We start from the raw sequence: 25,980 nt of genomic DNA, 5'->3' as shown, positions 1-25,980 counted from the left end.
GCACTCCTTGTGGCGGATCCAGGTAGACGAGCAGGGACGAGGTGTGGACGAGGAGCGAGAGCTGGGCGCGCTGGCTCGGGCGCCAGGGTAGCAAGACCCGCCTCTCGAACAGGCTGACCGACTGTCGCTGTAGCTGTATGAAGAGTTGTTCTGGCCCATGGGCCCACCTGTCCGTATCTAGCGAGCCGAGAGCTGGGTCCAAGTCGACAGTCGACGAGGAGCGGCCGAGCCTTCGCCCGCCAACAACTCGCCTCTGCGCCTCAGAGCGAGCTCAGCTGCTTGCCAGACGTACCGCACACCTCAGCAGGGTCCAGCAGCGCCGACTCGACCGCGTCCACTGCGCACAAGCCGCGGCGGCTCCTCATCGCCCGCTCGCAAGATGCCCCCTCCTCGTGCGTCCCTCTCGCCGCACTGGAGCCCGAACACAGCTGACTAGCCACCGATACAACAGCCATGGACCCGGCCATCGTCTCGTCGCAGCGCCCCAACGCCGTCTACACCCGCGCTCAGCTCCTCGCGCTCCATGCCAGCCCGCTCGTCCCCGCCAAGCTCGACGGCATGAAGGACCTCGCCGACTGGCATGGGTGAGCTTCCACGTCTCACACGAGTCTCGGTCAGCGCGCAGCCGATCTGACCGCCGCCTGCCTCCCTTTCCCACCCGTCCTCTCCTCCTTGCCGTCCCCGCACACGACCGACCTCGCCCCTCGTCTATTACAGCGACTTTGCCGATCCGCCTTCGCCTCCGACGCAGCAGCGCCACGGCCTTCCCGCCCGCACGTCCGACCGCGCCGACCGCGCGCCCGCTCGCCGGCTCCACAACGACGCGTCCAACTCGTCGCCGTTCGCCAACTTTGGCCGGTTCGGCGTCGACGGCGGGCTCGGCGAGGCGCTCGAGAGCGGCAGCAGTCGGCGCAGGGCGCGCGGCGGACTCGGCGCCGAGCGCGAGGCCGACAAGGACGTCGCGCCGCACCTGCGCGGGTCGACGGGCGGCCGTGCCGGCGGCGAGCCGAGCAGCCCGACCAAGGAGCGTCGCGGGTTCGACCTCGGCGGCGAGCGCGAGCGCGGCGACAGGCTCAAGGGCCGGGTCGCTGCGGGAGAGGGCGCTGCGAGGGGTTACCGCGAGCTGAGGACGAGGGACGACGTCGAGCTCGCGGCGGGGCAGTCGAAGCGGGACGCGCGCAGGGGTGTCGGCCCGGCCGACGAGGGTGGCTGGAGGAACGTCGGCATGAGCAGGGAGGGTGCGTCCCACCTCTCTCCCCCTCTCTCTCCTGCCGAGCCGCACTGACTCTGTGCTTCCCCCTTCTGCAGAGCGCGAGAAGCGGCTCATCCGCAACCAGGCGCCGCCAAGCCCGCACGCTCCCGCCGAGCCAGGCCGTCGCGACCGCGACCGAGGCGAGCGCGGTGACCGCGAGCGCGGCGACCGCGACGGGCCCGCAGGCCGGTCAGGCCGCCCGGCGTGGATGGACGACGACTCGGCGGCGTCGGGTTCGGGCTCGCCTGGCGGCTCGTCGCCGGCCTGGATGGACGCTCCGGCGTCCGGCAACCTGTCGTTCGACGGGACCGGCCACGTCCGCGACGGCGAGGACAAGGCGGCCGCCGCGCGCGACAAGCTCGCCAAGTCGCCGCTCTCGCCGCTCTCGTCGTTCGGCTCGGGCGCGGGCAAGAACGGCATGGACAGCCTGCAGGCGTTCAAGGCGCAGATGAAGGAGCGCGAGCGCAAGGACCGCGAGCGCGAGCTGCGCGCGGCGGGCCTGCCCATCGACGACGAGCGCCCGGCGTCGTCGTCGGCCACCGAGCGGCCCGCGCACGAGGCGCCGGCCGCCAAATCGATCTTCGAGGACCTCGGCATCGCGCGCTCGTCGCAGCCGCTGCCCGGGCTCGGCCTCGAGGGCAACGCTTCGGCGTCGCCCGCCGTCGCCGCCGAGGGCGGTCGCGGGTCGCGCTTCGCCCGCTTCTTCGACGGCAAGCCTGCCGGTCAAGCGTCGCCACAGCAGCAGGCGGCGCAGCAGCCGCCGGCGAGCGCCTTCAGCTCGCTCCTCGGCACCGCCGCGAGCGCGAGCGAGGGCCCGAGCGCGCCCGGCGGCGTCGGCGGCGGCGGCGGCGGCGGCGCAGGGCCGACCAAGGAGGACTCGGACAGCATGGCGCGCCTGCTCGGCATGCTGCAGGTGTCGGGCGCAAGGAGCTCGTCGCCGCTCGTCGGCAAGGACGCCTCGGCGTCTCCCGCTCCGCATCCCGCCGTGTCGCCGTCGCCGCTGCCGTCGCAGGCCCCGTCGACCGTCGCGTCTCCCGCTCCGACGAGCACGTCGGGCAGGACGGTCGAGGAGGGCCGGGCCTCGAGCCGGTTCAACTTCTCGAGCAAGTCGACCATCGCCTCGCCCGCCACGCCTGCACCTCCTGCGCCGCCCGGGCTCCAGTCGCCGTTCCTGTCGGCCCCGGCCCCACCTCCAGGCCTCGGCCACGCGTCGCTGCAACAGCAGCCGGCGGTCAGCCCCGCGCCGTCGCTCTCGCGCTCGCCTCAGCAGCCTCGTCCCCAAGGAGGACGCGCGCCGGCCGTCAACGGCGAGCTGCCGCACCAGGGCCACGGCCCGAACGGCATGTCGCCTCAGTTCGCGCCGCAGGGTCCGCCGATGCCGCCGCCGGGCATGCCGCCGCAGTTCTACGGCCAGCGCTTCCCGCCGTCGATGCCCGGGCAGCTCCCGCCCGGCATGGCCCCGCCGCACTTTGGCTTCGCGCCCGACGGGCGCCCTCTTCCTCCTCCGCCGCACCCGGGCATGCTCCCTCCCTTCACGTCGCCGCCCCTCGCCCGCCCCAACGGCCCGCTCTCGCCGCCCCTCGCGAGCCCGAACGGCATCTCGCCCAACGGCGGCCCCGGGCGGCCGCCGTTCTTCCCGCCCGGCGCCTCGCTCCCGCCGCAGATGATGTTTGGCCCGGGAGGAGCGATGGCGCCGCCGCCGGGCGGCATGCCCTTCCCGCCGCCGCCGCCGCCGCCGCACCACCTGCAGGGCCGCATGCCGCACCCGCCGCCCATGTTCACCGGCGGCACCAACCCGGGCGCCGACCTCATGGCCCTGCTCAACAGCGGCTCGTCGGGACAGCGCATCGGCGGCGACGGGCCGCCGCAGAGGCCCATGTGAGGAGGCGCGCGCGCTCGTCGTCGTCTTCGTCGCTTTCTTTCCCTCTCTCTCCCTCCCCCCTTTGTCTCTCTTTCCTCTCTCTCTCGTTCCTATCCTCGTGCGCGCAATGTCAAGCTTGATGTCTGTACCGAGGTCGAGCGTCGCGATGCGAAACGAGAGCTGCGACGAAGAGCGGCTCGAGCGCGAGAACAGCTCGAGAGCGGAGTACATAGTACTGCTTGGTCTTGGTCTCGAGAAAGACCGATTGGTCGCTTTCGCAGCTGACCGTTGCGTGTTGCGAGAATCTAGCTCGTCGCGTCGACGATTTCGAACGGCAAGCGTGGAGGCGAGAAGAGCGGGGCGGTGCAAGGTGGGGAGCAGAGGACGACGTACGACGGCGCTCGCTCCTCTCTCGAAGCTCTCGCCAGGGTGGGTGGGCCGTGTGGGTGGTCTGGTACACTGCGAGCTGCGCGTGCGGTCCCGAGAAGCAACGTACGCCGAGAGAAAGGTGGTGACGGCGCAGTCGCCAACGGCGACTTGGCTGGCCCTCCCTCCTCCACTGTTACCGTGACAGCCTCGCACAGCTGCGCACGACCTGCAGCGATGCACGCACCACCCGCTCGGCACCCCACCCGCTCGCCCTCGCTCTCGGCGGGCGCCTCCTCCCTCACCGCCTTCTCCGCCAAGCGCTGTCGAACGACCCGCAGCACCGTCGCCTCGCCGCTCGCCTGGGCCACATGGGCCACCGCAGCAGCACTCACCAGCGCACAGCAGCAGCCCCAGCCCACCCCGTGCTTCCGCTGGAGCGGCCAGATGGCCGTCGCCAACGCCGCCGGCACCTCGTCGTCCAACGGCTCGTCGTCCGCCTCGACCCTGTGGTACTACGGCGGCCAGTCCAAGCTCGAGTCGAGCCAGACGTCCGACTGGTGGACCAACGCGCTCGTCGCTCTTCCTCTCGACCAAGGTGCGTCCCTCGATCCTCATGACGGCCGAGAACTGGAGGAGCGAGTCGCCGAGCCAGGCGCTTGCGCACATCGTGCGGCGCGAGAGCACTCTGTACTGACCCTTCGGTACGCTCCCGCAGACTGGGCGACTGGCACGCCGCCGCTCAAGCTCGTCGAGGTGAAACCTTAAAAGCTTTAAAAGCCTTATATATTCTTTTTTTTCTTATAAAACTTAAAACCTTAGAGGCTATTTAAGTTGCTGATTTATATTAATTTTATTGTTCAAACATGAGAGCTTAGTACGTGAAACATGAGAGCTTAGTACGAGTCGGGCGAGTGGTCCATCGTCGACACGCAGGGCGACGAGGTCGGCAATGCCGCCGAGGGCCAACCCGCGATCGTGCCCGACCAAGGAACATATGGCGACAACGTGGCGTACTGTGCGTCCACGCTTTCGTCGCGCCTCTCTCTCTCCCTGCGTCGGCGGGCCCCGACTCGTTTCCGCCGCCGCCTCGCCTCTCTCTCGCTGCGTCGGCCGGCCCTGACTCGTTTCCGCCGCCGCCTCGCAGACAGCTACGGCCACCTCGACGACCACACGACCGAGGGCTGGTCAAATCAAGTCGCTCGACTGTTCCTCAACTCGATGATCAAGTTCGACCTCGGCTCTTCGACATTTTCCAATATCTCGTCGTACTCGTCCGACGCCGTCACGTCCAACTCGTCGACGCCCGAGAGCAACCCGCTCTCTCGCGCCGACGGCTCGCTCACCTACGTCCCGAACCTCGGCACCGACGGCAAGGGCATCCTCGTCTCGATCGGCGGCGCCACCCAGACGCAGTACGTCGAGGACGGCTCGACGCTTGACGTGTTCGACATTGGGCGCTCCGGCTGGACCAAGCAGAGCACGCTCGGCGCTCGGTTCGGCTCTCGCATCAACCACTGCGCCGTGCGTGGCAGCGCCAAGGTGCACGGCAAGCAGACGCACAACATCATCAGTGCGTCGTCTTCTCCCTCCTCTCTCTTTCTGTCTCCCACTTCCGCCATTTCCTGACTTTTTCCTTCGCCTCGCAGTCTATGGCGGTCAGCGCCTCAACCAGACGGATCGGGACTCGCGCATCTACGTCCTCACGATCGCCGACGACAAGTACACGTGGACAGACGTCGGCGAACTGCCCGGCGCACCTACCGGTCGAGCAGGGCACCAGTGCGCGATCTCGGGCGACCAGCTCATCGTCGTCGGGGGCTTGACGAGGGACGACGTGCTGTGTGAGCAGCCGGGCATCTTTGTGCGTCTCTCTCGCTCTCTCTCTCCCTCTTTCACTCGCGCCTCGACTGACCCCTTCCTCGCCCCGCCTCGCAGGTCCTCAACACGTCCTCGATGACCTGGGCGAGCGAGTACAAGGCCAACTCGATCTTCTCGACGCCTGCCATCGTCGCCAACATCACGGGCGGCATCGGGACCGGGTACAGCACGTCGGGCGCGGGCTCGGCGACCGGCGGCGACGGCTCGGACGATCCCGACACGTCGGGCTCGACCGACGAGACGTCGACGGGCCCTGGCGGCGCAGCAGGAGGTGGCACCGGCGGCGGAGGAGGGAGCGGGTCCAACCTCGGCGCCATCGTCGGCGGCGTCGTCGGCGGCATCGCCGCGCTCGCCCTCCTTGGCCTCGCGTGGTTCTTCCTCGTCTACCGCAAGAAGAAGAGCGAGCGCGAGGCGGCCGAGCACGAGAAGGCGCTCATCGCCGCCAACGCGGCGACGGGCCGCAGCGACTCGGGCAGCTCGCAAAGTCACTTGTTCGCGGGGGAAAAGTTTGGGTGCGTCCCGCTCTCCCTTTCTCTCTGCGTATCTCGCACATCTCTTTAACGCTTCCTCGTCCCTCGCAGACCGCGCGAGTCGTACAGTTCGACAACCTACCCGCCCTGGGACCGCCGAGGCAGCAGCTCTGTCGGGCACGCCGGCCCAGCACCGTGCGTCCTCTCTCTCTCTCTTTCTCTCTCTTTCTCTCTATCTCTTTTTCTCTCTCTCTTTCTCTCCTTCTCTCTCTCCCGCTCGTCCTTCTCTCTTCCCGCATCCGCTCCATCCTGCGAGACGCTCACACTCCCCCTCGCTCGCAGCGACGACGTCGAGGAAACAACTCGCGGCTTCGACACGTTCATCTCGACCGGGCTCGCCCCGAAGCGCGAGCTCAGGGTCGTCAACGCCGATGACGACTAGTTCTCGTCGCTCATGTCTATATCGTCTTCCCCCCTCCCCCTCCCCTCCTGTACTCGGCTGTCGCTGGTCGATACCCTCCTCCTGTTAGCCTCCTTAATCTTCTCCTCGCCGTAGACACTTGTCCTTCTCGTGCACTTGACGGATCGCCTCGACTGGACTGCAGCTCTCGAAAGTGGCTCGGGTCGACGAGAGGAGCGAGAGCGGGGTTTTGATTGGCAACAACAGCGAGCGCGAGAGGATGAGTCTACTTTTCTACACGAGCGGGTCCCTCGAGAGCTCCTTCTATCCTCGGTCCACCTGCTCGACGACAGCGACGACGACGTCGAGAGCCGCGCTCAGTCCCTCCTGCGCGACCTCGCCCTCGCGCGTCCGCCTCGGACCCACTTGTCGCCGACCTGGCGCACCTCGTCGCGCCACCCGAGCCCGACGCGGCGCAGCTGCGCGAGGCGACGCAAGCCGTACGACGCGATCAAGGCGGCAAAGGCGAACGTCGAGAGCGAGATGAGCGGGAAGGCGTAGGGGTGCGACTCGAGGTGCGAGGTCAAGTTCTGCGCGACGAGGACGGCGAGGGTCAGTTAGGTTTGCTCGCGAGAAGGGAGGACGAGGACAGAGGAAAATGGTCGATGTACCATGCCGAAGAGAGCAGCAACCATGGCGCCCGCCGTGAGGCCGAGCGTCATGATGCTCACGCGCAAGTCGAGCCCGAGGAGCGAGTTGCGGTTGGCGTCGAGGATGAGCTCGACGATGTCCTCGGTGTGGCGCACGTTGGCCTGCACATCGACAGAAGGATCGTCAGGGCTCGCTTCGTTGACGACGAGCCAAAAAAAGAGGATTCGAGAGAGGAAAGAGAGAGGAAAGAGAGCGAGAGAGAGGGACGTACGGCGAGCGTCTCGACCTCGCTGACGACCTCCTCGCACTGCTTCGAGAACGCCTCGAGGAGAAGCTCGACCTCCTCGTGATCGTTGGACGCTCGAGGCTTGCCCTGCACCTTGGCCGTCAGGTACATGCCCGACAGGTCATCGTCTGCGGGCGAGGCGAGAAGGTGGTCAGGTCGGGCGCTCGGTCGGGCTCGTCGCGGCGCGGCAGCTCAACCTTGAGAACGTCTCTTGACAACTCGAGGCTGCTCGGCGGCGTCGGCTTGCAGCCCGAGGAGGCAAGGGGAAAGGACGAGCCGACGCACCGTTGGCCAAAAGCTCATCGAGACACTCTTGGACGAGCGTCGCGCGCTTCTGGAAGATGCTCAGCTTGCGGCTGTAGTGCAGCAAGAGGCGCAGGTTGTCGCGGTCGATGTTCTCCTCCATGTGGGCGAGGAGCTCGACGACGTGGCTGCGCATGTTGTTAAGGTCCGTCTCGAGGGCCGTGACGACGTTGATGAGAGCTGTGGGAGGAGCACCTCGCTCGTCAGGAACTCGTCTCGCAGTGAGACGTGGGAAGACAGAGAGAGATAGTGCGTGACGCACCTGCTTCGAGAGCCCGAAACTCGTAAGGAAGTCCATGCGCCGCCTTGCCCGTCGTCTTGAGGGCGTGCTCGAGCGACCACACAAAGACGCCTTTGAGCCAGCTGCACGAGGTGATATCGGGCGTGAGTGAGAGGCTCGGGCAAGGGCCAGGAAGCAGGGAAGGGGAGGGGAGGCGCACCTGTCCTCCGAGCCGACCGAGTCAAAGATGGTGACCTCCTTGGCCGTGATGACCATGCGCAAGTGCAGGACGGTCAAGATGACGCAGTCGCGACGGCTCAGGATGGTCGGCACGACGACGTTGGCGCCCGCGGCCGAGTCGAGCTTGCGCAGGTCGCGCGGCTGGATGTTGAATTTGCGACACAGGACCTCCTTGGGGACGTGCGCCGCCATGCTCGACACGGCGCCTTGAGCGTCGAGCGTCGTGCACCGCACGTCGAGCCCGCCGCCGTGTGCGCCCGACGCGCCCGCGCCCCGGGACGAGCGCAGCGTGCGCTCGAGCGCCTTGGCCGTCTCGAGGTTGCGCTCGCGCGCTCGGCGCTCCTCCTCGAGGTCGACGTAACCGGCCTTGCCCGGACCTGCCGAGGGAGGCGGCTTGTGGAAGAGGGAGCCGCTGCGCAGGCGCGACAGCGAGGCGAGGATGCCGCGCCGGGCCGGGACGATGGCGGGTGCCCGAGAGTCGGCGGGAGCTGAGGGGAGAGGTGCGGATGTCGCGTGCCGAGGGGGCTGCGCCGGCGCAGAAGGGGTGGCGGCCGTGGACGGCGACGAGGGGTCGGGCGATGAGGAGGACGGGGAGGAGGGGGAAGCGGAAGGGCCGAGGAACAGGTCGAGGACGGGTCGCGGCTTGCTCGCGGGCTTGTTCGACCATGTCGGGCTGCTGCGGAGCGGGCGCGCGCCCACGAGTGCCGGCGTCGGGGAGAGTCGACGGCCCAAAGTCGACAGGAGTGATGAGGCGGCGGCGAGACGAGGTCGCCCTGGGCCGACGAGCATGGTGCGCAGGGGTGCGCGCAGAGAGTCTAGAGAGCTCTCGCAGGTGAACGCGCTGGCTCGCGGTGGTTTGAAAAGCGGCGGTGGGACGACACAGTTCGGCGGCGGCCGCCAGAGGTCCTCTCGTGGCGACTGCATTGCTTGATCCTCGTGTGCGTGCTCTCAGTGGCTCTCGTTCGGACACTCTGCTGCTCTCTGACGGAAGGGGGTCCTTAACGAGTCCTGCAATTGCACCCTGAGCGAGTCCCTCCTGCGCACGCGAGTCGTCGGCCGGCCCTGCAGCGCCGAGACTTTGACGAGCCCGTGCTTCGACTGCTCGTTGTCGTCCTCAGCAAAGGTAGTGACGGCGCGGTGTGGGCGTGCTTCAGGTCGAGACGGCGGCCGGGCGAGGACGGGAGACGGGGGCGACCAGGTCGAGCGAATCCGGGACAAGCGACTGGCGCCGCCTGCTGCTGAGCGACCGAGAGGAGCCTGTAAAGCTGAGAATCAGTCGGGAGGTCAAAAGGGAGGGCGAGGGGGCGAGCGCACTGTTACTCGGCCGCCTCGTCTCGTCCGTGACGAGCCCGAGCGGCTCAGGACGGCCGCTCGTGCGGCGCCGGCTCACTTTGCCGAGCGCCTGCCGCGCCACTTTGCGCTGTCGCCGCCGATCAAGCTGCCCGTAGCGTGTAGCTGCTTGAGCTGGCGCTGGCCGAGGGCGAGGAGCGTCTTGGACTTTTCCTGCGTGCGCTCAGCGAGGTCAGTCTGCGGTCGGGCGCACCACGGTTCGAGACGAAGAGAGAGAGAGGACGTACCGAGTCGACCATGCCGCGGTAGCGCTCAAAGTCCTTGCGGACCCACTGGACCGTCTCCCACCTGGCGTCGACGTCTCCGAGGGATCGGGTGGCGCGGATGAACTGGCGGTACAGGGCGAGCGAGCTCGCGCGGTGGATGAACTGCGGTGTCGGGAGTGAGATGGGCGAGTCAGTCAGGCGCTCGGTGGGGTTGCGGGGGAGGGAGACGGGCGGACATAGTCGAGCGGGAGATGAGGAGTGCGGGCGAGGCGAGAGGTGCGGGCGGGGGCTGCCGACGCGAACAGCTCGAGGGTGGCCTTCATGGAGAGCACTCGAGTACCTGTGCGAGTCGCTGGGCAGAGCAGGGTCGAGGTAGGAAGCGCAACCTCGTCGTCGTCGTCGTCGCCGCTCTCTCCGCCCTTCACCACCCCACCCGAGCCTCGCGACCTCGACCGCTAGAGGGCCAGCCGCCACACCTGTTGTGCGCACAGCACCGTCGGCCATGTCGACCCGTCAGCGCGCGGGCGTCCCGCGCGCCTTCTCGTTCGGCCCTCCTCCAACTGCTCGCCCACCTGCAAGGAACCCGCACCGCCGCACGATGCGCTGGTGGAACACTCCTGCAACCGCTCGTCCGCCGTCAAAGTACCCGCACCGACGCCCGATCCGCTGGTGGAACGTCGTCACCACCATCGCCAACTACTGCCTCTTGCTCTTCACCCTCTTCGTCCTCCTCGTCGGCCTCGTCGACATTGGCCACTCGTTCATCTACTCGAACCGGGCCTCAAAGGTCGCAGACCTGAGCATCACCTTCGGCACGTACGCCGGCGTCGTCAGTCTCTCCTTCAGCTCCTCCTGCCCCTCTGTCCTCGAGCCCGCACTGACTCGTCCCCTTCCTCCTCCCACACGCGCAGATCATCTTCGGCCTCATCCTCGTCATCACGCGTGCCGTCGCCAACAAGCGCGCCATCATCGCCATCCCCAAGGGCTACCTCCCGACCAAGTCGACCGACGTTCCCAAGGTGCGTCCCCTGCCTCGCCCCATTCTCGCCTTGCCTCTAACTGACTCGCCCTCGCCGGTCCGCAGAAAGCGAGCGAGCTCATCCAGAACGAGTACGAGCGCGCGTGCATCATCACCAAGGTGGCGCAGCCGAGCGGGCGCAACCAGGCCGGTTGGGGGCGACCAGGTGCGTCCAAAGTCTGACTCTCTCGTCAGGGCGCGCACGTCTCGGGCGTGCCGCGTACTGACTAGTTTCTTCTCGACCGCGATCGCAGGGACGAGCTGCGAGGACGTCAACTTCCGCTCGGCCATCCTCGCGACAATTCCGGCCTTGCGTCCGTCCCTTTTGCGCGCGCACTCGCCGTCCCGAACGAAACTGACGCTCGACCCTCGTACAGGTGCCGCCCTCTTGCCCCTTTACCCGGCCCTCCTCGCCGCCTACCCGTCGAGCAACCCTCGTTCGGCACCCCTGTCCCCCCTCGCGCCGCTCCTCGCCCTCCCTTCCTCCGCCTCGCCTCTCCCCGACGCGCTGCGCCCGCTCGCCGACCTGTACGAGTCGCACCTCGTCCGCGCCCGTTACGCCAAGCCTGAGCCGACAGAGCGCGACTGGGCAGAGTGCACCAAGGCGGTCGCTGTCTTTGTCGGCGTGCTGAGCGGGCTCGAGAGGAGGGTCGGGGCCTGAGCGAGGGCGGCGAGGACAACTTGTTGATAGTTCATCTGTTGTCATACTAGTCGAGCCTGTCGTTTCCTCGCTGTCGTCGTACGGCGCGCGCTACGAAGCCCCCGCTCGAGAAATCGACGCACGCTCCCTCTCCCCCGCGTTTTGCCTCCTCGCCTCCCTCCTCCTCCCACCAACACTCGCCATGCCGCGCAGGCGCCACGCGCGCGTGTCGTACACCACACCGGTCCAGTTCCTCGCCCTCGAGGCCGCCTACCAGCGCGATGGGCGCGAAGCTCGTGGAGCCGGTCAGTCGCGCCTCATCTCCCTCGCTCTCCAAGCCGGCGTACAGCGCACGGGACCGCTCGCTGACCAGCCTGTCTGTGCCCTGCAGCCAAGAACAAGCACCACAAGTCGCACCGCCGCGACTCGGGCCACGGCCGTTCAGTCGACTCGGACGACTCGGACGACGAGGACGACCAGCTCGCCTCGTCCTCTGACGACGACGGCAACAGCGCCGAGTCCGACAGCGACCTCCTCTCGAGGGCCGACGAGCTCGACCGCGCCGTGCTCAAGCCGGCCAAGGCCCACAAGCGCTCGAAGAAGCGCGAGTTGAAGTCGGGCGGCGGCGGGCACAAGGCCAAGGCGCACAAGCACAAGCACGACCTGCTCAAGAGCCTACCGCAGAACTTGCTCGTCAACGTGAGTCCCTGCCGCACCCACTCATCCTCTATTGTCCTCGTTTCTGACCCTCGCGGCTTCGTCCCACAGATCCTCGCCCACCTTCCTCTCGGCGCGCTCCTCGCCGTCGCGCAGCTCTCGCGGCACTACCGCAACACGGTCATGCTCGACCAGATGGACGACATTTGGGCGGCGGCGCGCGAGGCCGACGGCTTGCCCGACCTCGAGCAGGGCGGGTGGGACTGGTTCGAGTTTGGGTACGCCGGCCTCGCTCACGGCAAGCACTGCGTCGTGCGTCCACTCTCTCCCTGTCTCTCTGAACGAGCAAGCGGACGCCTGACTTTGAGCGAACCCCTGCAGCTCTGCGGCAAGCCCTCGCAGCGCTGGCCCGACGCCTTCCTCCGCATGCGCCTCTGCAAGCCCTGCCGCTCCGAGAAGTGCGTTCTCGTTCCGCACTGTTTCCACCAAGATGATCAGTGACCTGATGCCTCGTCGTGCGCGCAGCATCGTCCGCCTCGACCACCTCGACGACATCGACTCGGACCTGCACGGCGCCGTCAAGGACTGCGTCATTCAGACTCGTCGTACGCCCGCTTCTCTCTCGCTCTGCTACGTCGAGCCGAGACTGACGACGAGATGCGCACACAGAGTCGCTCGACGACCTGCACCAGGTCCGCAGCAAGCGTGCGTCCCTCCTTTCTCTACCGCCTCGTCCTCGTCTTTCCCCTCGCTCACGGCATCCTCTCGCCACAGTCCGCCACGGCTTCCTGCCCGACCTCGAGTCGGAGAGCACCATCCTGTGGCGCTTCCAGGACAAGGACGACGCCGCCGACGAGGCGTACTACGCCGACAAGTTCGCCGCGCGGTCGCCCAAGTCGGGCTCGAGGGCGGGCGCTGGCCACAAGGGCGGCGGGCAGGGCACGTACGACGAGCTGCCGAGGAGGGGCGAGGGCGAGTGGGGCGAGCGCGTCACGGCGTACGTCAAGAAGAGGAGGGGTGCGTGCGCGAGGATTGAGCAGGTGCGTCCGAGTCTCGCTCTCCTTGCCTCTCGTTCGTCGTCTCGAATGGTGGCACTGAGTGGTCGTATTTCTTGGTCTCACAGGAGGGCGAGGCGCTCTTCGTCGCGCTCGGCAAGCTGTATGCGCGCGAGGCGACGCAGCACGGGCACGAGGAGGACGGGACCTCGATTGCGAGGCGCGAAGCGTGCGTCCCTCGTCTATTCCTTCACCTCATCTCAGAGACTGACATCGTGCCTGTGCAGGCTCGAGGAGCGCGTGCTCGCCCTGAGCGACGAGGAGAAGTGGTCCAAGGACGAGTGCGTCGACTTCTCTTTCCGCCCGCACGGACCCATCTTGACCTCTCGTTCGTCGCCTCTCTCGCAGCTTCTGCAGCGTGTGGCTCTCGGACAAGGTCGTCAACCGCGGCCTCGACACGGTCGACGACGCCGAGTGGAAGGCGCTCAAGCCCAAGGTGCTCAAGGTCCTCGCCGCCTCTCGCAAGAAACGTCTCGCCGCCGCCAAGGCCGAGGCGCAAGCTCTGCGTCGCCAAGCCCTCGTCCCCGTCTACCAGTCGTTCCGCAACCGCCAGCCGTCGGCCGAGGCCATCGTCCTCACGCCGCTCTTCGCCGACTTCCTCCTCTTCCCCTCGGTTCGCGCCCTGTGGCAGCCGCACGACGCCGTCATCGACCAGCACGCCATCGACGCGGCCCAGGAGGGCATGGACGAGGACCTCAACGAGTGGCGCACGACCCTGCGCCTGCACGTCGTCCAGCTCGTCCTGTCCAACACGCTCGACCTGCCCGACGACGAGGAGCTCGACTCGGACGCCGACGCCTACGACCAGTACGACGACGAGTTCCTCAAGCTTCTCACGTCGAGCGTCATGTGCGCTGTCGACGACTGCCGCCACCCTGCGATCGGCCGCAAGGGCACGCCCAACTTCGTCCCGGTCCGCCCGACCTTCTTCGGCTCGCTGTGGGACGTCCTCTTCCACCAGCACGAGGCGCACGACTACCTCCTTCCCTCGTCGCACGATCTCGGTCACGCCGACGGCGAGCCGCACTTCCGCATCGCGCTCCCGCTCGAGGTGAGCAACGCCGTCGTCGCCATGTGCGATGCCGCCGGCCTCGACGACGAGGTGGCGGAACCGGACGACCTCGACGAGGTGCTCGACGTCGAGGGTGGGTGGGTCCAGTGGAGCAACATGCCGGGCGGTGGGCACGGTCGCAAAGAGCAAGACTTTCGTTCGGTCGTGAGTCGGCCTCTTTCCCTCGTTCGGTTCTCTCTGCTCTGCAGGCCCGGACTGATTGGTGAACGTCGCGCGCACAGCTCTGCTCTATCTATCGCTCCGCCGTCAAGGCGCAGCACGCGCGCCCGCCGCGCTCGATCGGCATTCCGGCCATCGCGCTCGTTCCCGGTCGCGACGAGTGAGGGGGCGAGGGAGGGGGCAGCAGTAGCTTGAGGACTCGTACGCAGTGCAGCGCTTTCCGTGATCTCTCTCGAGTGCGACCGAGAGAAAGAGAGCGAGAGGGCCTCGTTGCAGAACGCGAGGACGAGGACGGACAAAGGTCAACGACCGGTGCTCGGGCGCATGTTGGGCATGGCCTTCTTCTCCTTCTGCGCCGTCTTCTTGCGCTTCTTGTCGATCGCCTTGTGGAGCTTGCGCTTGTCGGTCGAGAGCTCGTCGAACTTGGCCTTGAGGAAGAGCTTCTTGCGCTCGGCTGCGGGCGGGCGACGAGGGCGAGTCAGCGTCCGTTAGGACGAACGAGGGAGAGGACCGAGGCAGATCAAGGGATAGAGGGACGCACACTCCTTGAGGTAGAAGGCCTTCTTGCCCTGAGCGCGCTTGTCCTGCTCCTCCTTCTTCCACGACTTCATCGCCTCCTGCTCGCGCTCCTTCATCTTGCGCGTCACGTCGCGGTTCTCCATCCTGCGCAGCGCCTCCTCGATGCGCTCCTTCTCCTCCTCGGGCAGGGCGCGGTTCCTGCGCGCCTGGGCCGCCGTCTTGCGCATCGTGTCGAGCTCGGCGCGCTGCTTGTCGGCGAGGAACCCGTACGACTGCTTGAACAGGTGCGGGTTGACCGAGCCCGACAGGGCGTCGAACCGAGGGTCGCGCGCGTGGAGCGTCTGCGTCTCGACGACCTGACGGACGCGAGAGACGGGGCGCTTGGCCGACATCTCGGTCGGGCTGTGCGGGGCGCTCGAGCTTCAGTACTTCATCCGGCAACGTGACGAAGAGGCCGAGGGGGAGAGAGACGGGAAGACGCACGCGTGCTTGTTCGACCTGCCCTCGTGCTCTGCCCGCCCCTTGCCCTTGCCCTTCCTCGCCCTGCCGTGCCGGCCCGCGCTCTGCTCCTCGTCGGGCTCGCCCTCGTCCTCGTCGCGCGCCTTGCCCTTGCCCCCGCTCTTGCCCTGCTGCTTCTTGAGCTGCTTCTGCGCCTTGAGGAGCGACGTGAACGGGATCTCGGCGAGCTCTGCGGGCGAGATGAGAGGGTCAGTCCGAGGTTGACGAGCGCGAGAGGAAGGGAGAGGGTGGGCGCACGCTTGCCGATCGAGGCCTGCGTCGTCATAAGGTCAGTCAGGCTCGCGGTAGCGGAAAAGGAGACTCGAGGGACGCACCTCTGGGTCGCTGTCGTCCTCGATCAGCTCGCCCTGGTCGCTCTCGTACGCCGCAACGCCGTCCTCCTCGTCGCCGTCGCTGCCCGCCTCGCCCATCTCGTCGTCGTCGTCGTCGTCGTCGTCGTCTTGCTCGAACGAGCGCGAGCGGCTCGGGCCAGCGTGGGTGCGCTCGGCGGCCCACTCGTCCTCCTCCGAGTCGTTGGCGTCGCTGTAGTCGTCCTCGCCAGACGAGGGTGCGGCGGGTGGCGAAGGGGCGCGCTTGGTGGATGCTGATGCGCCTGGGCGCTTCTTGAGGATGCTGGCGGGCATGGCGGGCGAGGTCGAACGGGGAAAGGGGGAGGAGGCGGTGTCGAGAGGCGCTGAGGTCGCGGAGGAGTGGCGGCGGCTGGACTGGCTGACTAGCCAACGGTCTGTACTGCAGAGAGCTGCAGCAGGTGCAAGCTCGAGCTAGTCGACGAGAATGAGAGCAGACGAGCCGCTCGCCCACCCTCCTCCTCGAGCTCGCCCTCGTCCAGCTCGCCCCCCTCCCGCTGTACAGACCTGCTTGCTGGTCTGGCGAGGCGGTCGGCAGTCTTGATCACCATCCGGCGGTCGAGCTTCACTCGCCGACCCCCGTCGTCGCTCTCTTTCTCATCACCAGGCTCTCGGCTTCGAGTCCTCTACACAACGCTCAGCTTCGTCCTGTGTACAGCTGGACCGCTCAGCAGCTTAGCCGAGCTTGCTGCTCCGGCGTCGAGGTGCTCAAGCACGCTCAGGGAGAGCTTCTCGAGTGCTCGTGCGCGCCTCCGCGGCTCGTCCTCTCTCGACCGCGCAAGCTCGCAACTGGCTCGAGAAGGATGCCATAAATGCCAATGCAACGCCCGACGCTCTACCGCTGGTCCACCTCGTCGGCCCCTCGCCCCTTGGCGTGCTGCTGGTGGCTCCTCACCTCGCCCGCGATCAGGCCCGCAAACGCCGTGACGATCATGCCGCCGCCGAGGAGCGTGCTGCGCGTGATGGGCGGCGCCGAGGGGACAAAGAGGGCGTCGGCCGCGGCGACGAGGATGAGGGTCAAGAGGTTGGCGACGCTCGCGATGACGGGGCCGAGGAGCGAGATGAGGAGCATGAAGCCGCCGTTGAACACTGTGTGCGGCCGCAACGAGCTCGAGTCAGTCCAGCGCTCGTTCTTGACGCGAGAGAAGAGAGAGACGAGGACGCACCGACGCCCGACGCGATGATGCCCGCGAGCGCCCACCTCGCCTCGACCGGCGGCCACTCAAAGTCCTCCCACCCGACGAGCTGGAGGAGCGGGATCGGGATCCACAGGAACAGGAGCGTGCACAGCCCGATGAGGGACGTGAGCACGTTCGAGTACAGGAGGAACAGGGTGGGGCTCGCGCGAGGTGGGCGCGGCGAGGTTGCCGCGTGCGACAGGCGACGAGGGACGCCGAGCCGAGGCCGAGTGGGCGGCGCCGGCGCAGCGCGCGAAGACGACGACAGGTTCGAGCTGTGGCCGCCGACGGGGCTGCCCGACCGAGTCGGCGTCCTGACGGGCGAGTTGAGCAGGCTGCTCGTCTCGCTCGCCGGCCCACGGTCCTCGCGGTCGTCGTCGTCGTCGTCGTCCGAGTCGGACGCAGGGCGCGAGTCGAGGTCGTCGATCGCGGCGGCGAGCGTGTCGGGCGTGCCGGCTGCGCGAGCGGCCGACGACGGCGAGGGCGCGCCGTGCGCGAGGAGAGGCCGGCGCGAGGATTGTCGCTGGTGGACGGGGAGGATGGGCGTCAAGGGCTGGTCGTCCGGCGTCGAGTCGGGGAGCGCGATCTGTTGCGGGCAGTCGAGGGTGAGCGTCGGTCGAGGTTCAGGTCGAACGAGAGGGGAGGAGGGAAGCGGGGCGCACGTGGATCTTGTACCAGACCTCGTAGCCGGCATAGGCGATGCTACCGAACAGGGCGAGGCCGTTGCCGATGAGCCGATTGGCGCCCTCGCCGTCGGGCGAGCCCGTCGCGTCGCCGTACGCGATGACAAAGACGCCGCAGACGGCGAGGACGACGCTCAGGAGGTTGAAGAGGCGGTGCGAGGGCGACTCGCGCGCCGAGGCAGGGGACGGAAGGTAGTAGAGCGAGAGCAGGTAGGCCCACTGCGAGATGGGGAGGGAGCAAGGGTCAGTGGAGGATTTGAGAAGGTCTCGCCCAGAGAACGCGAGGCCTCACGAAGGCGAAGACGTTGTAGATGGCCGTGATGTCTGCGGGTGCGAGAGGGTCAGTACGACCGCGCGGTGGCCACACAAAGAGAGGATGACGGACCGGTCATGCTGGTCAAGGGCACGGCGGCGTACCACGACAGGGCGGGCGCCGAGATGAAGATGGTGAGGATGCCGGCCTTCTTGGCAAGGTTCTGGACCCAGTCCTGCTCGGCGATGTCGGCAAGGGCGGCGGGGAGGTATCGCGTGACGGCGTTGGGCGACGTGTGGCGGTACAGCGAACGGTCGGAGCGCGAGCGCGGCACCTTGGGCGAGACGGGGATGGCGGCGCCGTCCGGGTCGTCGTGCGGGCTCGGGGTGCGGAAGTGGTACGTGAGGAGGTCGCGCAGGTCGGCAAAGGTCGAGCGGATGGGGGTGCCCGTGAGGCGCAGGACGAGGACGTGCGCCGGGACGAGGAGGGTGTAGCCGCTGTGCACGGGGCGAACGAGGTCAGCGGGCTCTCTGATGGGGAGGGGACGAAGGGACGGACCTGTGGGTGAGGTAGAAGAGGAAGAAGGGTTTCTTGTAGCCGAGTTGGTGCTGGACGTGCGAGGCGAGCTCCGTCTGGATGGTGTAGGCGACGAGGACGACGGCGAGGAGGATGGCGGCGCCGGTCGTCTTGCCGTCGAGGCCGGCTTTCGGTGCGCCCATGGCGACCTGCGTGTACGAGCCGAGGGGCCGGGTGGTGGTGTGCAAAGGAGGGTGAACCGAGTTGGGCGACCGCGGGTGGGGGCGGTAGATGGAGCGAGGTCGAGGGGCCGCCTGCGGCTGGTTCAGGGGGTGCAGGGAGCCGAGCTTGGGTGTACGTGCGAGTACCGGTGGCAGCCGGTGCCAGCGATGCGGTGGGAAGAGGAGCAGAGTCGAGTTGGAGCTCGAGTTCGCTCCGGTCGGAGCTGTCTCACCTTGTCGCTCGTACTGGTCTCGCGGGGCGGGCACTGGCAAGCTGAGCGTGCAGAGAAGGCTCGTACGCACGCTGTCGAGCAACCGAGAACCGAAAGCGCGCCGAGTCGCAACAGAGCCAACCTCAGCGCCTCACTCTCGCCTCGCACCGTCACTACGTAGCTGCCGCGCCAGCTCGACAGCCCGCCCTCGACCCGGCCTGTCTGCCCATGGCGGCCCAGGACCCGCCCGGCGACGGCGACCCGTTCCCTCTGCTGCACCTCGCCGACCTCGACTTCGCGTTCGCCGCGTCGACACTCGCCGACCTCGCAGCGTACCAGCTCGCACTCGCGCCATGGAGCACAAGCTGTCCGTCCCACCGCGTCCCCCGCCCTCTCGCCCCCGCCTGACGCTCCTGTCGCCGGTCCACAGGGGACGACTCGATGGCTGCCGCCCTCAAGCGCACCTGGCGCAGGCGCAGGGAAAAGGCCCGCCCGCTCATCACGGCCCGTGAGCCCATGGGCATCCATGCACCCCTCGACCTCCAGCAGCGCGACCAGTTCCCGCGCTTCGAGTGCGTCGACCTCGCCTTCGACCTCGACCCGGCCTCCGTCAACCTCGACCACCTCTCGAGCGCCCAGCTCGCCGCCGTCCAGTTCCACCCGGCAGCGACAGCCGAGCTCGTCATGGCCGCCGAGGACGCCTTTTTCACCAGGCGCGAGCGCGACTTTGCCGCCGGCCTGTCGCTCGCTCCCTTTCCTCCCTCCGCCTCGACCTCGTCGACGCCCGCCGCACCAGCGCCCGTCGCCGCCGCACCTTCACCTACACCGCTCGCGTCTGCTCCATCCTCGACGACGGCCGTGCCGCCCGCCGCCGCCGACTCGACCCTCCCCTCTCTTCCCGCTCGCGCCCCGACCACCTCGCGCCTTCCCCCACGCCCAGTCGCTCCTCCTTCTATCCCTCCCACCTCCTGCACGCCGCCGGGCGCAGCCCCTCGCGCAGCAGCCGCGAGCGCGCCCCTCGACCCTTCCCTCGTTCGCCCAGTCGCCGGCTCATCGTCCGCGTCGACCGCGAGCACGAGCTCGAGGCTGCCTGCCCTCGTCAAGCCGCCCGCGCTCGCGCCACCGGTCGTCGCGCAGCCGCAGCCGTCGAGTGCAGCGTCGGCGTCAGCGTCGGGCCCAGCGTCGAGGGCGCCGACGACTGCAGCGAGCGGGGCGAGCACGAGGGACGGCCCTGCGCGTGCTGGCGAACGCGAGCGGGCGAGGGACGACGAGCCGAGGCGGGACCGCGCACGCTCTCGCTCTCGCGACCGCGACTACGACGCCGCACGCTCGCGCGACCGGGCCTCGTCGAGCCGCCGCTCGGAGCGCGACCGGGGCCGCGAGCGGTCCCTGTCGCCGGGTACGGCGCAGCGCGAGCGCGAGCGCGCAGCGTACAAGGAGGCCAAGGCGGCTCGTGAGCGCGAGGACGAGGAGCGCGAGCGTGAGCGCGAGCGTGGCGGGCGCAGGAGGAGGAGCCGCGACGAGGAGGGCGAGGAGGGCGAGGAGGTCCGGCGGGCGAGGGAGAGGAGCTCGGGCAGGAGCAGCAGAGAGAGGGAGACGAGCAGGAGGGCCGAGCGCGGTCGAGACGAGCGCGACGAGCGCGAGCGCGCCTCAGGCTCGAAGCCGTCGTCGTCGCGCGCCTACTCGTGCGCCCGCTCGCGGTCGCGGTCGCGGTCGCCCGCCACGCGCCGCGACTCGGGCCACGAGTCGTCCTTCGTCGCGCTCGGGTCGGCAAGCCGCAAGCGCGCCGTGAGCCCGGCGCGCTCGGACTACTCGCACGCGTCGTCGGCGGTCCTGCGCAGCTCGACCCGCCGCCGCCTCGACGACGCCGACCACGCCTCGACGCCTGCCCGTGTGGCGACGCCGCCGACGGGCCCGCGCAGGCAGACGCCGCCGCCCAGCATGCCGCGCCCGTCCGAGTCGGTCCCGATCGAGCTCCTCTCGCGCCTGCACACCGTCTTCCTGCGCCACCTCCCGGGCCGTCTCTCGGCGACCGACATCGCCGACTTTGTGCGCCACGGCGCGCCGACGACCCGGGCCGACCCGGTCGCGATCAAGTGCCACTCGCGGCCCAACCAGGACTTTGGGCAGGCGGGCGAGGCCGGCCTCGAGCCCGACGTGACGCTCGCGTTCGTCATGTACGACGAGGGCGACGTTGAGAGCGCGCGCGAGCTCATCCGCCGCACCGACCACGCGAGGTTCCGCGGCCGCAAGATCACGTCGAGCGTCGGGGCCGAGCAGACGACGAGTGCGTCCTCTGTCCTCCTTCTTGTTCTCCCGCACCCTCCCTGACGTTCAAGGTACTCTCCTCACAGGTTCGTGGCGCTGGAGCGACTTCAAGCCGTCTTTCGTCGACGCCCACCACCGCCAGCAGCTCGACGCGCACGCCGCTCGGCACACCCCGTCGACTTACGCCCACGCGTCCTCGGCGTCGTCCTCGTCGAGCGTTCTCGCCAACCGCATCGCGACGCCGCACCTGCAGCCTGTCGTCGACGACCGGGCACCACCGCCTCACCTCGCCGGCGTGCCGCACGCCGCACCCTCGGCGGGTCCGAGCGCTGACGGCGGCGGGGCAGGTCGTCGAGCGAGCACGGCGGCACCTCTTCCGCCGCACACGCCGCTGCCGTCGCACCTGCTCGCGGCCCTGTCGACCCTGTACGTCAGCAACGTCGCGGCCGACACGACGCTCGGCGAGTGCAGGGATTTTTTCGACCCGTGCGGTGCGTCCTTCTGCCTCTCTCTCCGCTCTCTCTCTCCGCTCTCTCTCTTCCCCCTCCCTGCGAGATGTGCCGTCACTCACGCACCTCGACCTTCGCCTTGTCCGCAGTCGGTCTCGTCGGCCTGAGCCTGAGCGAGGTCTCGTCGTCGTTGCGCGCGCTCCGGTTCCGCGACGCGTGGCTCGCGTTCGAGACGCAGCGCGAGCGCGATCGTGCGCGGCATGAGCTCATGGGCGGCAAGTACCCGGGCGCGCCGGTCAAGCTGTGGGTCGAGCTGGCGGAGATGCGCGCGAGGAATCAGGGCGAGGGTGCGTCTCTCTCTCTCTCTCTCCTTGGCCGGATCAAGAACCCTGACTGACTGGCTCCTCGACTGCCTGCAGAGCACGAGTGGCTTTGGAGTACGTCGTATCGCTCGCCGACGGCGATTTGCTCGACCCGACCTGGACCTCCTCACTGACGATTTGCGCACGCACCCCTTTCCGCCCTCCCCTTTCCTTCCTTCCTCCCCTTCCTCGCTCCTCTCCCTCCTCCCCGTACTCCCTGGACCGCTCTCGCAGGCGAGATGAGCAAGGACTACCGCTCGACGCACCTGTCCGACTACGAGGCGGCGTGCCGCGGCACCGCTGGCGACGCAGCAGGAGACGGGGCCAGCTCCCGCAGCGACTACTCGGCGTCGAACCCGCCAACGCCTCGGCTCCAGCAGCAGCAGCAGCAGCCGCAAGCCTCGCCGACGGTCGATCGTCGCCGCCGGCCGTCACAGCAGCACACCGGGACCGACCCGCCTACAGCGCCCGCCGCCCTGCGCTTCTTCCCCGCCGGGCAGCCTCGCCCGCCGTCGGGCATCCTCGACCCGTTCGTGTCGGCGTCGTCGTCGTCGTCGATCAGCAGCGGGCCGGCTGGACCGCCTTCGCGCCTGGCGGCGCTCGCCCCGGGTGCACCTCCTCCTCTCGACGCCTACTCGCCGCTCGCGCCCATCCTTCCCTTCAGCACCTTCTCAACCTCGCACTCGCCGCACCTGCTCGCCCACACGCCCTCGCACCCGCCGCAGCAGCAGCAGTCGTCGTCGGCCCCGGCGTCTCGCCCGTCGACCGGCGTTCCTCGTCCAGGCCCGCAAACCGTCTCCGGTACGGGCCCAAGCGTCCACCCGACCGACTCGGCGCTCATGCGCCCGCCCTCGGCACCTGCGACGGCGCCGGCGCCGGCGCCGAGCGCGCCACGCGGGACCGGGTTCATGGACCCCGCTCGGGCCGCGCTCCTCGCGAGCTCGGGCGCAGCTGGGGCGGGAGGGCTAGTCAACGAGCCGATGCAGCTCGACGGCGACGTCGACGAGCGCGGCGGCGGCGGTGAGCGGCGGCCGACGGCGGCAGAGGAGAAGGCGCGCGCAGAGGAGGCGGCGCGCAGCGCGTGGGGCGCGAGGAGGGGCGGCGCAGCGGCGTTCGGCGCACAAGTGCAGCATGACGGAGCGCAGTCGCCGGAGAACGGGCAGCAGGGGCAGCAGGACGACGCCGGGCGGCCTCGCGCCTTCAGCCTCGGCATCAAGGGCCGCGCAGGCTCGTCCAGCGGCGGCACGAGCGCCGGGACCCGCTCACCGGCGGCTGTGCCGTCGACGGCTCTCGACGCCGCGCCTGTGCCTGCGCCGTCGGCCGTCGCTCTCGCCGCCGACGCGCCCGCCACCGACGCGCCCGCCGCCGACGCCGAGGCGGCCAACGTGGCGCCGAGCATCTCGGCGAGCGCGCTCGAGGCGCTCGGCGCGGCGCTCAAGCTGCAGGGGCTTCCGGACATGGGCGACGGTGCGTCGAATGGTGCTGGGGAGGGCCCGGGAGAGGCGCCCTGAGGGCTTGGGGCATGTCGAGGACGGGACGGCCCGTGAGAGGACGAGGAGGAAGGAGGGGAGGGACGGCTTGGCTTGGCTTGACCTGGAGGAGGCACTCGCACACACATGCATGCGCCTGCGCTCGCACACGCACACGCACTCGCACCGCACTCGCACTCGCACCCGCACTCGCAGTACTCGCGTCCGCACTCGCATCTGCAACGAGGACCTCACGCTTCGACTCTCTCTCGCACTCGCTCTCGAGGATAGAGACCGAGAGCACTACTTGATTGCGGATCGCGACAGTACAGCCAGAGAAGGAGGAAGAGGACGAGAGAGGCGCTGGCGTCGAGAGACGGGCTCGGTGGAAGAGGCGCTCAGAGCTTTGCGCCGAGGCCGAGGGCGAGTCGGAGCTCCTGCTTGATGCCGTTGTCGAGCATGATCTCCTCGCTGCCCTGCAAGACGGGTGAGAGCGTGTCAGTGGCTGTCGACAATCTCAAGTACGACGAACGCCTGGGCTCGGTCCCGATGGGAAAAGGGGACCGCGCTCGAGCGAGGAAACAGAGAGGAACGGCGACGACGCACTCCCGGAATGACGACGCCCTTGACGTCCCTCCTGATCCTCTCGACCCTCTCGCCGACGCCGCCCCTCGTGTGCGCGATGCCGCCCATGATCTGGACCGCCTCGCGCGCGACGAGCTCGAGCGTGATGCCGCAGTGCGCCTTGAGGAGGGCCGTCGTGCCGCCGAGGCGCTGGTTGGCGAGGTCGTGCGGGAGGTGCTCCGAGGCGTAGACGATCGACTGTGGGCGAGGGGCAGAGAGAGGGACAGGGTCAGTCGGCGCCTGCTCGTGATCGTTCGAGAGGCGCGAAGGAGCCACGACAGGGTGCGGCGGGCAGGGCAGGAGAAGACAACAAAGGCAGGGATGGGCGAGGGAAGGAGGGGCAGGCGAAGGCGAGGGAGAGGAGGCGAGGAGAGGAGGCGAGGGAGGAGAAGAAGAAGGGGTGCGAGCGCACCTCGAGCCACGCCTGCTGCGCCTCGATGACGCGACTCATGTGCGCCACCTTGTTGCGGATGACCTCGCTGTCGACGAGGCGCTTGCCGAACACGCGCCGCTTGTGCGCGTACGTGAGCGAGTCCTCGAGCGCGACGCGCGCGATGCGCTGCGCGACGATCGAGATCCTGTAAAGGTGAGGAGGTCTGCGTTAGGCTCCTCGTCGTAGAACGAGAGAGAGAGAAGGAGGGAGAGGCGGACGGACATGAGGCGCTCATGGCGGAACTGGAGGAGGCGAGAGGCGAGGCAATTTAAGAAGGTCAGTTCGCGGTTCGAGCCCGACGACGAGGACAGTGAGAGGACGACAGAGAGGACACAGCCGACGCACGTTGTTCATGATGCACTTGAAGCCCTCGCCGACCTTGCCGATGAGGTTCTCGACCGGCACCTTGACGTCCTGCTCGGCCCGCCGCACGCAATCATGAGCGCTCGTTCTCCCTCCTCACGGCTCGCAAGGGATGAAAGAGAGAGGCACGGCCTCGAGACGCACCTCGAACGTGATGAAGGTCGTGCCGGCGCAGTGCTGGCCCGACATGTTCATGCGGCGGCGCGTGACGCCCTCGCCGTTGGGGATGAGGAGGAACGAGACGCCGGCCATGTCGCCCGCCTTGCCCGACGTGCGCACGGCCGTCGTGAAGTAGTCCGAGTAGATGCCGCTGCGGGCGTAGAGAGCAGGGGGTCAGTGTGGCCGTCGGCGGACGAGAGAGAGAGCGAGGGAGGGAGAGCGGGACGCACTTCGTGATCCACTTCTTGGTGCCGTTGACGATGTAGTGCTTGCCGTCGTCCGACAAGACGGCCTCGGTCGACAGGTTCTTGACGTCCGAGCCGGCCTCGGGCTCGGTGATGGCGAGGCAGACGCGCTTCTTGCCGGCCATGATGTCGGGCAGGACGCGGTCCTGGAGCTCCTGCGAGCCAAAGTGGTAGATCGGCGGGCACCCTGGGTGAGGGCGATAGAGAGTCAGGGAGGCGTCCGTAAAGAGGGGGACAAATGGCGATGCCGAGGAGGGCGAGAAGCGCGCTCGCGAGGCGAAGAAGGCGAGGACGCACCGATCTGCAGGCCACCAAAGAGGCCCTGGCCGACGCCGAGCGAGCCGTTGCGGTGCAGCTCATCGATGAGGATCAGGTCGTGGCTGCGTGCGACGACCGAGAGAGGGTCAGTCACGTCGAGAGGGAGAAGGAAAGATCGACTCGAGGAAGGAGAGGACGTACAAGCCGTCCCATTCCTCGACTTTGACGCCGCCAAAGACGGTGCCGTCGGGCTTTGCCCACTTCTTGGGGATGCGGGTGCCCCAGGCGAGGCAGGTGACGATGCCGGCGTCTGCGGCGGCCTTGTACACGGCCGGGTCGACCGTCTTTGTCTCCTCCTCCCACTCGAACGGGATGTCCATGATGTACTCGTCGGCCCTGTGTGGGTGGTTTCGAGGGGAGGGAGGAAGACAGGGGAGGAAAGGGTCAGCCGATGATGGCGAGGTGGGGGCGGGAGGAGGAGGAGGAGGGGGAGGGGAGGGCGGACCATTTGCGGGCTGCGCGGCGGAGCTGGTGGTGCGACTCGTTGTAGTAAGGGCTCGGGAGGTCCTGCAGGGGCAGAGAGGGTGAGTGTGGGCGATGCAGCTGATGAAGAGTGGGCGGGGGAAGGCTCACCCTGATGGCGGCGGGCTCGGCAAAGGGGACGAGCGAGCCGAAGCGGGTGGTAGTAGAGCTTGAGCGAGTCATGTTGAGCAGCAGTGTCAAGAGCGAGACGACGAGGGAGCGAGAGAGGTGGAGGAGGACAGTTACAGTCCGGCTCACTCTTCGCTTGGCCCGGATCCTCTGCCCGGCTCCGT

The 25,980-nt window shown here is 68.4% G+C and overlaps 10 protein-coding genes across 10 annotated transcripts; 5 read left to right on the top strand and 5 right to left on the bottom strand.

Moving 5' to 3' along the window:
• Positions 1-379: 379 nt before the first annotated feature.
• Positions 380-3,260, top strand: RHOBADRAFT_54470 (uncharacterized protein; the record flags this gene model as incomplete). Its single annotated transcript, XM_018417329.1, has 4 exons — positions 380-392; positions 452-584; positions 718-1,238; positions 1,309-3,260. 4 exons carry the CDS (start codon positions 380-382, stop codon positions 3,132-3,134), a joined length of 2,493 nt encoding a protein of 830 aa, XP_018269928.1. The 3' UTR covers positions 3,135-3,260.
• A 456-nt stretch (positions 3,261-3,716) lies between these two features.
• RHOBADRAFT_54469 (uncharacterized protein) lies at positions 3,717-6,426 on the top strand (the record flags this gene model as incomplete). Its single annotated transcript, XM_018417328.1, has 8 exons — positions 3,717-4,077; positions 4,198-4,235; positions 4,416-4,497; positions 4,627-5,052; positions 5,129-5,343; positions 5,418-5,872; positions 5,942-6,025; positions 6,173-6,426. The coding sequence occupies 8 exons, from the start codon at positions 3,717-3,719 to the stop codon at positions 6,270-6,272; spliced, it is 1,761 nt and encodes a 586-aa protein (XP_018269927.1). The 3' UTR covers positions 6,273-6,426.
• A 181-nt stretch (positions 6,427-6,607) lies between these two features.
• Positions 6,608-8,719, bottom strand: RHOBADRAFT_54468 (uncharacterized protein; the record flags this gene model as incomplete). Its single annotated transcript, XM_018417327.1, has 6 exons — positions 6,608-6,820; positions 6,902-7,042; positions 7,153-7,295; positions 7,453-7,650; positions 7,733-7,833; positions 7,911-8,719. The coding sequence occupies 6 exons, from the start codon at positions 8,717-8,719 to the stop codon at positions 6,608-6,610; spliced, it is 1,605 nt and encodes a 534-aa protein (XP_018269926.1).
• A 206-nt stretch (positions 8,720-8,925) lies between these two features.
• RHOBADRAFT_54467 (uncharacterized protein) lies at positions 8,926-9,809 on the bottom strand (the record flags this gene model as incomplete). The annotated part of the gene is made up of 4 exons (XM_018417326.1): positions 8,926-9,187; positions 9,245-9,433; positions 9,508-9,648; positions 9,723-9,809. 3 exons carry the CDS (start codon positions 9,807-9,809, stop codon positions 9,317-9,319), a joined length of 345 nt encoding a protein of 114 aa, XP_018269925.1. The 3' UTR covers positions 8,926-9,187; positions 9,245-9,316.
• Positions 9,810-9,988: 179 nt separating this feature from the next.
• RHOBADRAFT_45167 (uncharacterized protein) lies at positions 9,989-11,165 on the top strand (the record flags this gene model as incomplete). Its single annotated transcript, XM_018414554.1, has 5 exons — positions 9,989-10,315; positions 10,398-10,505; positions 10,571-10,670; positions 10,759-10,818; positions 10,882-11,165. The coding sequence occupies 5 exons, from the start codon at positions 9,989-9,991 to the stop codon at positions 11,163-11,165; spliced, it is 879 nt and encodes a 292-aa protein (XP_018269924.1).
• A 181-nt stretch (positions 11,166-11,346) lies between these two features.
• On the top strand, positions 11,347-14,251 carry RHOBADRAFT_45166 (uncharacterized protein; the record flags this gene model as incomplete). The annotated part of the gene is made up of 11 exons (XM_018414553.1): positions 11,347-11,449; positions 11,536-11,843; positions 11,913-12,113; positions 12,183-12,259; positions 12,327-12,406; positions 12,471-12,506; positions 12,576-12,841; positions 12,925-13,025; positions 13,084-13,137; positions 13,205-14,072; positions 14,150-14,251. The coding sequence occupies 11 exons, from the start codon at positions 11,347-11,349 to the stop codon at positions 14,249-14,251; spliced, it is 2,196 nt and encodes a 731-aa protein (XP_018269923.1).
• Positions 14,252-14,389: 138 nt separating this feature from the next.
• On the bottom strand, positions 14,390-15,748 carry RHOBADRAFT_45165 (uncharacterized protein; the record flags this gene model as incomplete). The annotated part of the gene is made up of 5 exons (XM_018414552.1): positions 14,390-14,541; positions 14,629-15,008; positions 15,090-15,294; positions 15,363-15,378; positions 15,440-15,748. 5 exons carry the CDS (start codon positions 15,746-15,748, stop codon positions 14,390-14,392), a joined length of 1,062 nt encoding a protein of 353 aa, XP_018269922.1.
• A 518-nt stretch (positions 15,749-16,266) lies between these two features.
• On the bottom strand, positions 16,267-18,305 carry RHOBADRAFT_54465 (uncharacterized protein; the record flags this gene model as incomplete). Its single annotated transcript, XM_018417325.1, has 6 exons — positions 16,267-16,561; positions 16,639-17,236; positions 17,313-17,552; positions 17,626-17,657; positions 17,719-18,083; positions 18,145-18,305. 6 exons carry the CDS (start codon positions 18,303-18,305, stop codon positions 16,308-16,310), a joined length of 1,650 nt encoding a protein of 549 aa, XP_018269921.1. The 3' UTR covers positions 16,267-16,307.
• A 458-nt stretch (positions 18,306-18,763) lies between these two features.
• Positions 18,764-23,125, top strand: RHOBADRAFT_54464 (uncharacterized protein; the record flags this gene model as incomplete). The annotated part of the gene is made up of 6 exons (XM_018417324.1): positions 18,764-18,902; positions 18,966-20,822; positions 20,890-21,294; positions 21,402-21,599; positions 21,672-21,689; positions 21,849-23,125. The coding sequence occupies 6 exons, from the start codon at positions 18,764-18,766 to the stop codon at positions 23,123-23,125; spliced, it is 3,894 nt and encodes a 1,297-aa protein (XP_018269920.1).
• A 250-nt stretch (positions 23,126-23,375) lies between these two features.
• Positions 23,376-25,870, bottom strand: RHOBADRAFT_54463 (uncharacterized protein; the record flags this gene model as incomplete). Its single annotated transcript, XM_018417323.1, has 11 exons — positions 23,376-23,559; positions 23,690-23,905; positions 24,120-24,285; positions 24,363-24,382; positions 24,486-24,554; positions 24,648-24,813; positions 24,893-25,094; positions 25,205-25,287; positions 25,367-25,561; positions 25,671-25,732; positions 25,799-25,870. The coding sequence occupies 11 exons, from the start codon at positions 25,868-25,870 to the stop codon at positions 23,482-23,484; spliced, it is 1,329 nt and encodes a 442-aa protein (XP_018269919.1). The 3' UTR covers positions 23,376-23,481.
• Between the last annotated feature and the right edge of the window lie 110 nt (positions 25,871-25,980).

The sequence above is a fragment of the Rhodotorula graminis genome (assembly GCF_001329695.1).
Source record: "Rhodotorula graminis WP1 unplaced genomic scaffold RHOBAscaffold_9, whole genome shotgun sequence".
Classification (NCBI taxonomy): Eukaryota; Fungi; Basidiomycota; class Microbotryomycetes; order Sporidiobolales; family Sporidiobolaceae; genus Rhodotorula; species Rhodotorula graminis.
This window is presented reverse-complemented; position numbering and strand designations above follow the sequence as displayed.